General features: G+C 45.8%; 1 protein-coding gene and 1 long non-coding RNA gene across 9 annotated transcripts in view; one reads left to right on the plus strand and one right to left on the minus strand.

Annotated features, from left to right (window-relative positions):
* The window catches only part of MAP3K4 (mitogen-activated protein kinase kinase kinase 4), a 114,116-nt gene that overhangs the window by 12,705 nt on the left and 89,256 nt on the right, over positions 1–12,155 (plus strand). For 5 of the 8 annotated variants that reach the window (XM_053294972.1, XM_053295008.1, XM_053294983.1 and 2 more), the window contains exon 1: positions 11,441–11,569. The exons of 2 other annotated variants lie outside the window; for them this stretch is intronic. In XM_053294972.1, the coding sequence (XP_053150947.1) occupies positions 11,505–11,569 (65 nt within the window). In that variant the 5' untranslated portion in view covers positions 11,441–11,504. Of the gene's footprint in view, positions 1–11,440; positions 11,570–12,155 lie in introns of those variants that run through there. One more of the 8 variants, XM_053295001.1, reaches the window with a different exon arrangement.
* LOC128344608 (uncharacterized) lies at positions 9,169–11,199 on the minus strand. The gene is made up of 2 exons (XR_008315952.1): positions 11,046–11,199; positions 9,169–9,875 (listed from the first exon to the last, which is right to left on the minus strand). It is a non-coding gene; the product is annotated as an uncharacterized LOC128344608 (long non-coding RNA).

Genomic DNA, 12,155 nt, shown 5'->3' on the forward strand with positions numbered 1-12,155 from the left:
GCCTCCTCCCGATATGCCTCACCCCTTCTCCTAATCATGTTGGAAGGGGACATCTGAACTGTCCCCTTACATGTGCTGAAATATTGTTGTATTTAGATTGTGTGTGTGTGTGTGTGTGTGTGAGGGGCCAGTTTGGACACCTCCCTCACCCCATATGATAGGGATGTGCCCGAACTGCGGTTTGAAGTGCGGTTCAAGCACTTTGAGGCAAATTTAAAAGGGAACTTTAAGAAAATGGAGAGCAGGGGCTTACCTGATCTCTGCCATCCCTTCCAGCTTCCTGCTGGGGTGGTATATGTCCCCCAAAAGCCCTGCATGCCATCAGCACGTACATGGTGTTTGTGTGCTATAAAGGGGAATCCTTAAGGGGGAATCCTGAGCTGGCCCAGGAATGGGCTCACCCAGTTCAATGGCCGAATCAGGCATGGTGGGGCCGAGCCGGCTCAGTTCAAATCCAGTCTGGCTTGCACACCTCCGTCTAAGCACTCCTTGGCATATTCTGGACCCAGGTAACCTAGGGCTTTAAAGTTAAAACCAGCACATTGCATTGGTCTTAGAAACAAATGGGCAGCCAGTGAAGCTCTTTTAAAACTGTTGAAATACAGGTGGACTTTGTTATCAACAGGGGTTCTGTTCTCCGCTACAACAGTGGATAATGGAACCATGGATAACAAAGCACTGATAAGGATGTGCACAAATGTTTGGTGGAGCAGGGAGTGGTACTTTTAAACCATGAGTAAAGCAGGTCCTTAACCTGCTCCTCCACTGCCCTGCACATGTGTAGTGGCCATGTGCGTCTCGTGGCTGCACACAAGCTGCTGGGTGAAGCCCTGCGGCCGCACACAGAGTTCTGAGCAGTGCAGCACTGTGCCTGGAAATGTGGCCAGCTCTCTGTGTGTGTGTGTGTGGCAGAGGAGCAGGTAAAGACTTGCTTTACTCATGCTTAAAAGTACCGCTCCCTGCCCCGTCGAAACAATTCAGCAGACCGCAGTGAATTGATTTGGCATGTCCCTACTGGATGTGCCTGATCAATTTGTGCACATCCCTAGGCATTGAGGCAATTGGAATTGGAGAGTTAAGCAGTGTTCCTTCTAACAGGGATTCCCAGATGTTGTTGACCACAACTCCCATAATCCCCAAACAAAAGCCATTGCAGCTGGGGATTCTGGGAGTTGTAGTCAACAACATCTGGGAATCTTTGTTAGAGGGAACACTGGAGTTCAGTTCCTGGAGGCTGGAAAAGGGGGCAAAAAAGGCTTAAATAATTGAGTGCTGTACTGTGTTCCACAGGTCTCCAGGTGTCCAGCAATGCCCCCCCCAATGTGCTGTATCAAATCATGGAAAAGCAAGGAAAGGCCCTGTCAACCGCTGCTGTTGCTCCTGTGGGGAGGAACAGGAGCGGGGCTTGGGTGAGAGTGGGATGAACTCTGGGGATAGGGGGCTGCAGCTTGCCCAATAGGTGCCAGCAATGCTGCAGCCATGGCCAAGAGAGGTTAGGGGGATGGAGTAAAGGGATAGAGGAGTGACCAAGAGAGGTGAGGAGGGTGGAAGCAATGGGATGGAGAAGGTGGAACAGGATTGCTGCTCAGGTGAGGGTGGGGGGATCTCTGAGGTGAGGGGGCTGTGGCAGGGGGTGAGGGAAGCAATCAAGTACTAGCGCTCAGATGCTCTGCGTGGGTTAAGCTAGTTTTTAAAATTAATTTCAGTTAAAAACCTGAGGAAACAGGTGCGTCTTGAAGGCCTTCCCATATAACCCTAACCATCTCTTGGGTCCTGACTCCCCACCCACTGTCAGTATGTCTGTCTTATTTGGATTCAACTTCAGTTTGTTATCCCTCATCCAGTCAATAATCATGTCCCCTTAGTTGTCTCCTTTCCAAAGTAAAGAGCCCCAGATGCTGTAGCCTAGCCTCATAAGGAGGATGCTCTAGGCCCCTGATCATCTTGGTTGCCTTCTTCTGCACCTTTTCCAGCTCTACAATATCTCCTTCTTAAGATACGGTGACCAAAACTGTACGCAGTACTCCAGATGTGGCAAAACCATAGATATGTATAAGGACATTATGAAATTAGCATCCCCCCTCCCCCCCCGGTCCCCTTCCTAATGATCCCTAGCATGGAATTGGCTTTTTTCACAGCTGCCTTGCCCCGAGTTAACACTTTCAATGAGCTGTCCACCACAACACCAAGATCTCTCTCCTGGTCAGTCACCGACAACTCAGATCCTATCAGCGTATATGTGACTCTGGGTTTTTTTGCCCCAGTATCCATCACTTTACACTTGCTTACATTGAACCACATTTGCCATTTTGTCTTTTGTCACCCACTCCCCCAGTTTGAAGAGATCTTTTTGGAGCTCCTCACAATCTGTTGTATGGATTTAACTACCTTAAATAATTTAGTGTCATCTGCAAATTTAGCCACTTCGCTGCTTACCCCGAACTTCTAGGTCATTTGTGAACAAGTTAACAAGTGAAGGGATCTCTAGTCCCAGTACAGATCCCTGGGGGACCCCACTTCCTACTTCCCTCCATTGTGAAAACTGTCCATTTATTCCAAACTTGTCCATCCAGTTTCCTGTCTTTCATCCAGTTACCTAGCAATCCACACATGACCTGTCCCCTCATCCCATGACTGCTAAGTTTATTCAAGAACCTTTGGTGGGTGCCAGGGTGGATTTGATTTAAATCACGATTTAAATCACTAGCAGGGTGGATAAAAATAAAAAAAAATCCGATTTAAATAAAAATAATCCGATTTAAATAAAAAAATCCGATTTTTTTGATTTAAATCGGATTTTTTTGATTTAAATCGGATTTTTTTGATTTTTATCCACCCTGCTAGTGATTTAAATCGTGATTTAAATCGTGATTTAAATCGTGATTTAAATCAGTTTGATTTAAATCAAATCCACCCTGGTGGGTACTTTGTCAAAAGCTTTTGGAAGTCCAAGTATACTATGTCAACTGGATCACCTTCATCCACTTATCTGTTGACACTCTCAAAGAACTCCAAAAGGTTAGTGAGGCAAGACTTGCCCTTGCAGAAGCCATGCTGGTTCTCCTTCAGTGAGGCCTGTTCTTCTATATGTTTAACAACTTTGTCCTTAAGTATGCTTTCCATCAATTTACCCCTCTGGAAGTGTAGCATCTAGATCAATTTACCCCATGTTTTCTCCCTTTCCTGTAGAGTTCCTTGCTAGAAGGGATGTCTGTTAGGAGCCCAGAGCTGGCAAGGAAACTCTTCACAGGATAAGGCGTGCTGTGCTAACTGGAGTTAGACATTACAACGAGGATGTGGAAATTTGCCACAAGGAAGCTCCTGTGGTGCAGATAAGGCAACATGCCAACTTGTCTTTCGGTATGGCAAACTTACAGTACAAACATTTACATGTAAGGCTGAGTCCCATTACTGGTCTGATATAATGATTGCATGGTGAAGCATCGTGTTGTAGTTACTGGTATGCTGAACAATCTTTTGAATATTCCAACTTGTGTTAAGATTGCAGCTCACAATGTCCTGGTTCACATTCTGTACTTCTCCCCTCTGATATCTTTGGATGTGTCAGTACATTTGCAAGATCAGTCACTGTGCCCAAAAATGACTGCTTGTAATTGACCACGTCAAAAAGATTATGTCTATAAGTCCCATAAAGCTAGAGATGAAAAAGAGAGAAGGCAAGAATAATAGATTTCACTGTTTGAAATTTGAATTTTTTAAAAATCCAAGCAAATGGCTTCAAATGTTTAATATAGCAGGGTTCAAGAGACTACAGAAACAGGTAGGCCACAGTACATGGCTAGTGTTGTTCAATTTGGTAGATTATGAGTTTGAAGAGTTGTCCATATGTAGCAGAGCGGGAGAGATTATGTTCTTCAAACAAGTTGTTTTATTGGAGAAAGGTATCCCACACATGCTTAGAAGCACTATATCTTTCTCTCACTACAAATGCTTCAAATGTTCAGTACAGATGTTTCCTTCAGAAGGGAAAGGTATTCTGCGCATACTTCAAGGCACTCTAACCTAACTGCCAGACATTTTGAAGACAAAAGGTGGCAAAGTCGCACTTGCTCAGTCAGTTGGCTTGCATTTACAAATTAGTCATCAGGATCAGTTTCAATCTGTGACTCCCGAAGATGTGGACAAGCTGCTTGGCGCGGTGCGGCCTACCACCTGTTCTCTGGAACCTTGCTCAACTTGGCTGCTTCTATCTAGCAGGGAGATTGTTGGAGGTGGCCCAGTTAATATCGTAAATACATTGCTGAGGGAAGGTAGGGTGCCCGGCTGTCTGAAGGAGGCAATGGTTAGACCACTCTTAAAGAAGCCTTCCCTGGACCCCTTAGTGATGGACAGCTACAGTCCAATCTCCAATCTCCCTTGGTTGGGCAAGGTGATTGAGAGGGTGGTGGCCAACCAGCTCCAGGCAGTCTTGGAGGAAAATGATTATCTAGACCCATTTCAAACTGGCTTTAGAGCTGGCTATGGGGTTGAGACAACCTTGGTCGGTCTGACAGATGACCTTTACCGAGGAATTGACAGAGGGAGTGTGACTCTGCTGGTTCTTCTGGATCTCTCGGTGGCGTTTGATACCATCGACCATGGTATCCTTCTGGATCACCTGGGGGACTTGGGGATAGGGGGCACTGATTTGCAGTGGTTCTGTTCCTATCTCTCGGGTAGATTCCAGATGGTGGAGCTTGGTGACAGTTGCTCCTCAAAACGGGAGCTGTTATATGGAGTCCCTCAGGGTTCCATTCTGTCACCAATGCTTTTTAACATCTACATTAAACCTCTGGGTGAGGTCATCAGGAGGTTTGGTGCTGGGTGTTATCAGTATGCTGATGACACCCAAATCTACTTCTCCTTTTCATCTTCAGGAAATGGCACTCATTCTCTAAATGCCTGCCTACAGGCAGTAATGGGCTGGATGAGGGAGAACAAATTGAAGCTGAATCCAAGCAAGATGGAGGTGCTCATTGTGGGGGCTCAGAATCTTAGGGGTGAGTTAGATCTTCCTGTGCTGGATGGGGTTACACTCCCCCAGAAGGAGCAGGTGCACAGCTTGGGAGTATTCCTGGACCCAGGCCTCACCCTGGTATCTCAGGTGGAGGCCATGGCCAAGAGTGCTTTCTATCAGCTTCGGCTGATTCGACAGCTGTGCCCATTCCTCGGAGAGGATGACCTCAAAACAGTGGTGCATCAGCTGGTAACCTCCCAGCTTGACTATTGCAATGCGTTCTACGTGGTGCTGCCTTTGTACGTAGTCCGGAAACTTCAGTTAGTTCAGAATGCGGCAGCCAGATTGGTCTCTGGGGCAACCCGGAGAGACCATATGATGCCTCTTTTGAAACAGTTATACTGGCTGCCGATATGTTTCCAAGCAAAATACAAAGTGCTGGTTATTACCTTTAAAGCCCTGAATGGCTTGGGTCCGAGTTATCTTAGAGAGCACCTTCTTTTACATGATCCCCACCGCACGTTAAGGTCATCTGGAGAGGTCCATCTCCAGTTACCACCGGTTCGTTTGGTGGCGACTCAGAGGCGGGCCTTCTCTGTAGCTGCTCCTGGGCTGTGGAGTACATTCCCAGCAGAAATTCTTAATTCTTTGCCGACCTTCAAGAGAGCCCTTAAAACCCATCTGTTTGGCCTGGGCTTTCAGGATTTTTAATTAGTTTTGTTTTAATGTTAACCTGGTTTTCAGGGTTAATTGTTTTGATTATTTAATTGTTTTTAAAGATGTTTTTAAATTGGTCTTTATATTTGTATTTCTGTTTTAATTGTTTTTAATGATTTCTGTTTTTTAATTGTAAACCGCCCTGAGCCAGCTTGGCAGGGCAGTATAAAAATCGAATGAATAAATAAATAATAAATAAGCCGCTGTCCTGGCTGGGGGAAGGAGGAGCCAGAGGTGGCGAGGGCACTGCTGCTGGCCGTGCATGCCGCTGCTGCCCCGCCCCACACCAAAATGCGGGGGAAATGTGTTCCCAGATGGGACAAACATTTCCTCCTGAAAATGCAGGATGTCCCGCATAGACTGGGACGGTTGGCAACCCTACTTCCCAAGCTGCCTCATACCAGAACAGAACATTAATCGCTTTAGCTCAGTATTGTGTAAGACAGGCAGTGACTCTTCAAAGTTTCAGAGAGGAGCCTTTCCTAGCCCTACCTGGAGGGATTGAAACTGGAACCTTCTGGATGCAAAACAGATGCTCTACCACTGAGCTACATGCTCATCTACACTCACAACAACCCTGTGAGAAAGATTAGGCTGAGAAATAGTAACTGGCCACTAAGGCCAGCCAGTGGGTCACCCAGCTTCATGGTTGAGTGGGGATTTGAACCTCAGCCATCCCAGTTCTACCCCAACACTCTAACCTGGCTAGTCAGGATACTAAATCATGTGGAAAACCTCTCCTCATACGCAACACTGCCCGCTTCAGACAAGCGCTGAATGCCTGGGGCATGTGGCCACTCCTCCCTCTACTATGAATGTGGGAGTATAATGCCTGAATAAGGTTTATATGTGTAGTTTTCAGCTGATTTACAACACGGTTTAAAATAAAGATGGGAATAATTGATTATGTACTTCTCACAGTTCTCCTCAGCGCCATTATTCTTGTCTCATTCTGCATTAACTCTTACTTTTATTTCCAAGTTGGGGGGCCATAATGGTCACAGTGATTACATGGGTCAAGAAAGAAGACCAAAGCCTGAATGAGGACACAGGGGGAGCGGGGGTGGGGGATGGGAGGGCGGCGGGAGAGATTGAGAGAACACAACCAGTTGTGCATGAATGCAAGAAGTATAAGCTTGCTGGAAACAATCATGCTATGATACAGAAACATGACAGTCTAATACACCTTAAAATCACTAGGTGGTGATCCTGGGCTAGTTACCATATCTCTGACTAATGTACCTGACAGGATTTTTGTGCAAATAAAATGGGATAACCTCCATGTATGCTGTCCTGAGCTCCTCATATATTATTAACTGTAATACAATGGTGGAAAAATTCTGTTAGTGGAGACACACTTTGGCATTTGTAGCACAATGCCTATCTGCACATGAACTAAGTCCATTAAGATCACATGACCTTACCTGCCAACAAAATGTATGCAGCTAATAGCCATTACATAAGAAGACAAGATCCACTGTATCGTAGCTGCTCAAGACAGGAAGTGGAGGCAAATACTTCAGCTGCTAGAAACAAGAGGGCATGAGTCCCAAGAATGTTTCTGACCTTATGGTACCATGACTTAAATATTCCTAGAATAGCAATGACTTAATGGCACCAAAGATTAGCAGGATCTAATTTGCAGAATGTGAGCTGACACAGCACTCAGACACTAATACTCTTCTTTCTGTCAAGGTTTTCTTTCTTTCTTTCTTCTAACATAATCTGTCTGTTGAACTCAACAGATCTGGCAACAACTGACTTTGGAAAGGAACGTATTACAGCATGATCTGGCATGCTATTTGATCTATATATTTAGTTTTTTAAAAATGCAAACCAGCCAGCCAGCCACTGTATCTCAAAGTTTTCAAAGTAGCTGAACTGAAATATTTGATTAGGGAGGAAATAATAAAGACACTTAATGTTGTTTAAATGTCACCGTGAAACAAATTCAAAGCTGTGTGAAAAGCAATTATTTTTATTTGAATACTCAGTAAATCAATGCAACCTATATGTACTCTCCCACATGATTTCTGGAGATAGTCATCTGAAAAACATTAATTACATCTTGACATTGTCAGGCTTGCCTAATATTGCATTGGCATCCATTCATTGTTACTCATGAATTTTATGACATAATGGCTGACATCCAGACTAGTGGTGTGTGTGTGTGTCCCCCCATGACAGTGGGCACAGCAGTAGTCTGGAACTCACTGCTGCATGCACACAGTGCTAGTCCAGATGTTGGTCAGTGAATTTTAGAAATTGAAAAATTTTCATGGAAAAATAAATTTTGGGAAGATTTTCCAGAAAAGTTTCCACTTTGGAAAAATTCCTGTGGAAAAATTTCAAACCCATATCTCTGCACTCATTGAGAACTCTGCAACAGGGAAGATTTAATCCAAATACATTTTTACGAACTCCTGCTCAGTTCTTGATCTTTTCCAGTCTATAGTTTATTTCACTTGTGATATTCCTTGCCTTAACTCTGGTAGCTAGCATTCCTTCCTCTCCATTCCCCTAATGCAGGTGTAAGAAGTAAGAAAGCTAGCTGTAAGAACCTTTACAACTCTGGATGAAATCCAGCCCCCTCCCTCTTTCATTCGAGCATTTACAGCTTCCTTGTGGCTCCATTTATTTCATATCGGTTTTAATTTTTGGCCCATCTCCAATTCAGCAGCTAGGGCAGCCCAAGATGTGTTTCTAAGATGCAGAGGCTCAGAGGAGCGGCTAGGAACCCTTTCAGAATGTGCTAAAAACGTTATTGGCACTGGGCCTCATTCAGCCATAATGATGCTTACCAATCAGGAAGGTCTAGGCAAAAATCAGTAGACCAGCAACTGGTTTGCAAAGTGTGAACACAGGCCTTGTGCAAGATGCTCCACCCTTTCTAGAACTATAGCAATACAGAATGTAGTTCCCAGATAATTTACATTATTTAAAGGTAGTCCTGCTCTGTTTTCCTTTGAATTACTTAAAAATGCAGACTCTACCTTCCCTTGAGAACTGAACTTCAGGATGATAACAGATCTGTTATGATAACTACATTCTTCCTAAATCCAAACTATGGTTTTACATACACAGTTGTATAGTGTGGTGTGTGCTTGGGCTAATGAAATTTACAAAGTTGTAATCCTTCCACCCATCTTCAAAATACTAGGCACAAAATGATAGTTTTGTGGAGATCAGAGTTTGCCCAAGAAACTCTTGTCAGGTTAGGAATGATTCTATAAACATCTAGCACAATTTTTTTCATAAAACAATCCAGCCTTGCAAATAATACCACAAAAGTTACTAGTCCACAACAATATGTCTTAGCCTACTTGCCTACACAAATCTATGTTGGTCATTTGCAGCCTAAAAGCTAAACAGTACACTAACTTATTGAAAGTGCCCAGAAGAGATTCTTACTTGCCACAGGAAATCAGGCAAATAGCTATTTACAAGTCCATATAGTTGCTTGGGTAAAAGAAGGATAGATTATAAATACAGGACACTGCTGAAACATGTAGCATTTATTAAATTTCCCTTTCCTCTAAGATGCTCAGGGCAGCATATATGGCTCCCTTCTATTTTATCTTTACAACAACCCTCTGAGAGATGGCCCAAAGTCACCTAGTAAGCTTTGTGGCTGAACAGACATTTAACCTTGGGTCTCCTTACTCTAAGTTCAACACTTTTCCCACTGCACCACACTAGCTCTTTAAATGCATCTCACCCGTGGCTTTACGTGCATATATGTCAATTGAGGGATTGTGGTACCTTGTATTATATTAATTTCTATTGAAATGCCAACTTTGGAACATTAAGGTTGTATTTTCCTTCACAAACAAAAGCCCTAGCACTTTAAAGTATCATCTTATTTCCTTTGGACTTTTCACAGTATAAGAGCAATACAGCAACAAACTTTATTGCTGTATCACAGTGGATTTCTCTGGTCTTCATTACCACTAGAGGGCTGGTTCGCATACCACTTGTAGCAAGCACACAAGCAATCCTGATTCACTGTGGAACAAATGCATTTACACCCCCAGCTAGAGAAGCTTGTTGAGTGATCGTGGAGATGGCTGGCGGTGGTTTTCCTTGTGGTCACGCTCGCAGGAATTGCTGCTCGTAGTTTCCATGCTTGATCTGCACTTCACTTCATGTACTCCATTTGTACCAAGAGATGACTGGGCCACAGAGTGCTAAATATAGTGGACTGAACACAAATGTGATATTTTAAATGCTAGTCTTGGAGTCTGGGGAGAGAATGAGATGCCACTGCTGCAATCCTATGCACAGTTAGTTGGGAGTAAGTCTCACTGAAATCAATAAGACCTGTTCCAGCTATTGTTCCAGCTTTCCCGATCTATGAAGAACAGTTGCTAACTTCTGATAGCCAACTGATAAATCCCAGCCCCTATTTTGTCATTGGGAGAGATTCTAGGAGTGCCTTTAAAAAAAATGTTGCTAGTAGATAAAGTTGTCATTTTTTGAGTTTCAGCCCCTTCCCCAGGTCTCTGGAAGTTAAGGAGGCATCTTCACTTTAGCTCATGTTCACATAAATGTACATGTATGCACCCAAAATGTCAGGGGACTCCTCTCTCAACTATGGCCTGTTAATTTATATACCCTGGCTGGCATATGGAGTAAGGATGTATCATGCAGAGAGAGAGAGAGAGAACAGCCTAACAGAGCTTCTTAACCAACTGTACAGGTGCAGCAGCAATTTTTGACACACCCCCTTCCCTTTGGCAGGGTGGAGTGGGGGTTGGGCATCCCTCAGAGACATAGTTTTGGGTGGCATGGAGGGCTTCCTGGAGAAGGGGAGTGGATCAAAAATTGCCACTTTCCCCACTGTACCAATGCAGTTGATTGGGAAGTTCTGTTAGGCTGCTCTCTCTCTTGCTGCACCTGTGCACCCTTGCTGTGTATGCCCCTGCTTTCAGAAGCCAGTCATGGGCGGGAAGCTGCAGTGTAAATGATTGAAGTATACAGCGAGCAAAGAAGAATCTTTAGTATTAATGTGGGATACATTTCTCCTGCAGATCCTTGGTGAAGGGGCGTTACATGAGCATTCCTATTTTCATCTGTGAAATGTTGCAGGCCGGGGTATGGAACTTTCTTCCGAGTAGTAAGGGGAGGGGGACCGTCCCTTGCCTTGCATTTCTCCCTGCCACACCAATAGCAAAATCTACCTTCCCCAAAAAGCACTTTTCGCATTATTACTGTTTACACCCCCTTTTAGCGCTAAATGGCCCTACTGTTCGCGAAGACAAGTCCGAGAGCTTTCTCTCCCGGACGAAAGACGCCATCCACACGAGACACAGATGCTGTCATGGGCATCATTTCGCAGGAATTACGCACGAGGGGGTTGACTCACGCGGACCTGAACAGGAGAGGAATCCCGAGCGGAGTACAGTTACAGTCCTCCCACAAAAGCGCTGCCTGTCTCTGCTCGTCCCTCCTCCACCTCCCCGCTTCCAGGGCCGCCGCGCTCGCTTCTTGCTGCAAGCAGCCACTGGACAGCGCGTCCCGCTCCTCCTTTCCCGCTTCCGGGTGGCGCGCCATTCTCTTGTCTCTCACCAGAGGAGCGAACGAGAGCGCCTGTGGCTCGCTTTGTCCCTAGACGCTCTCCGTACTACCGATGCTCCCGGCTTCGCTCCTCTCGGAGCCTCTTTTCAAGATGGCGGCCGCCCGGCTGGCTCTACGCGGCCGGGTCTCTGCAGCCGGGTCGTGAGTGACACCCCTCGCCTCCGTTTCTGGATTTCTCTGGCTCTCCCTCTCTCGTCGCTGGACCGGGCTGCAGAAGGGGTCCTGCCGACGTTATGCCAGTCTCGGTGCACGGATGAGAGACTCCGCCGCCACCGCCATGGAGGAGCCAGAGCCGGAGCGCGGCTCCTCGGCCACCAGGTCAGACGCCGGCGCGGCTGCCAAAAAGCAACGCATTTCGTGGGGAGCGCGGGGAGAGGGCATGTCAAAGCGCTCGCTTCTCTTCTCCACCCCCACCCCCCGCCGCGCTTCCGACTGCAGCTGCCCCGAGGTCGCCCCTTTGCCCAGAGAGAGGCTGCACGCATCCCCTTCACAATAGGTGCACCCACTGCTGCACCTTCCGCCTGCCCTGCTGTTTCTGCAGGCCAGGGAACCTTTCTGAGGATCCTGCTTTCCTGGAAAAGGAGGGTGGGAGGCTCCCTGGAGGATGCTCAACTTCGCCGCCACTGTCGCTGACCGACCCCTCTCACTCTCTGGCTGCAGTTCACAATCTACTTCCATTCAAGCAGTCCCATTGATTATAATAGGATCGCCTGTCGATTAATACAACCTTCTGATCCCATGCTTAACCCCGAGATAAAGAATTCCCCAAGTCATGAGATAACCACAGGCTGCAGTTTGTGCTTTGTGGGCTTGAAATGCTTTGGTTTGGGAGAGCATCTCGAGAGTTATATTTAAGATCACATATGCAGAAGGGGAGGACATCTATTAAAATATTAAGACTAAT

This window comes from Hemicordylus capensis, chromosome 1 (genome assembly GCF_027244095.1).
Source record: "Hemicordylus capensis ecotype Gifberg chromosome 1, rHemCap1.1.pri, whole genome shotgun sequence".
NCBI lineage: Eukaryota > Metazoa > Chordata > Lepidosauria > Squamata > Cordylidae > Hemicordylus > Hemicordylus capensis.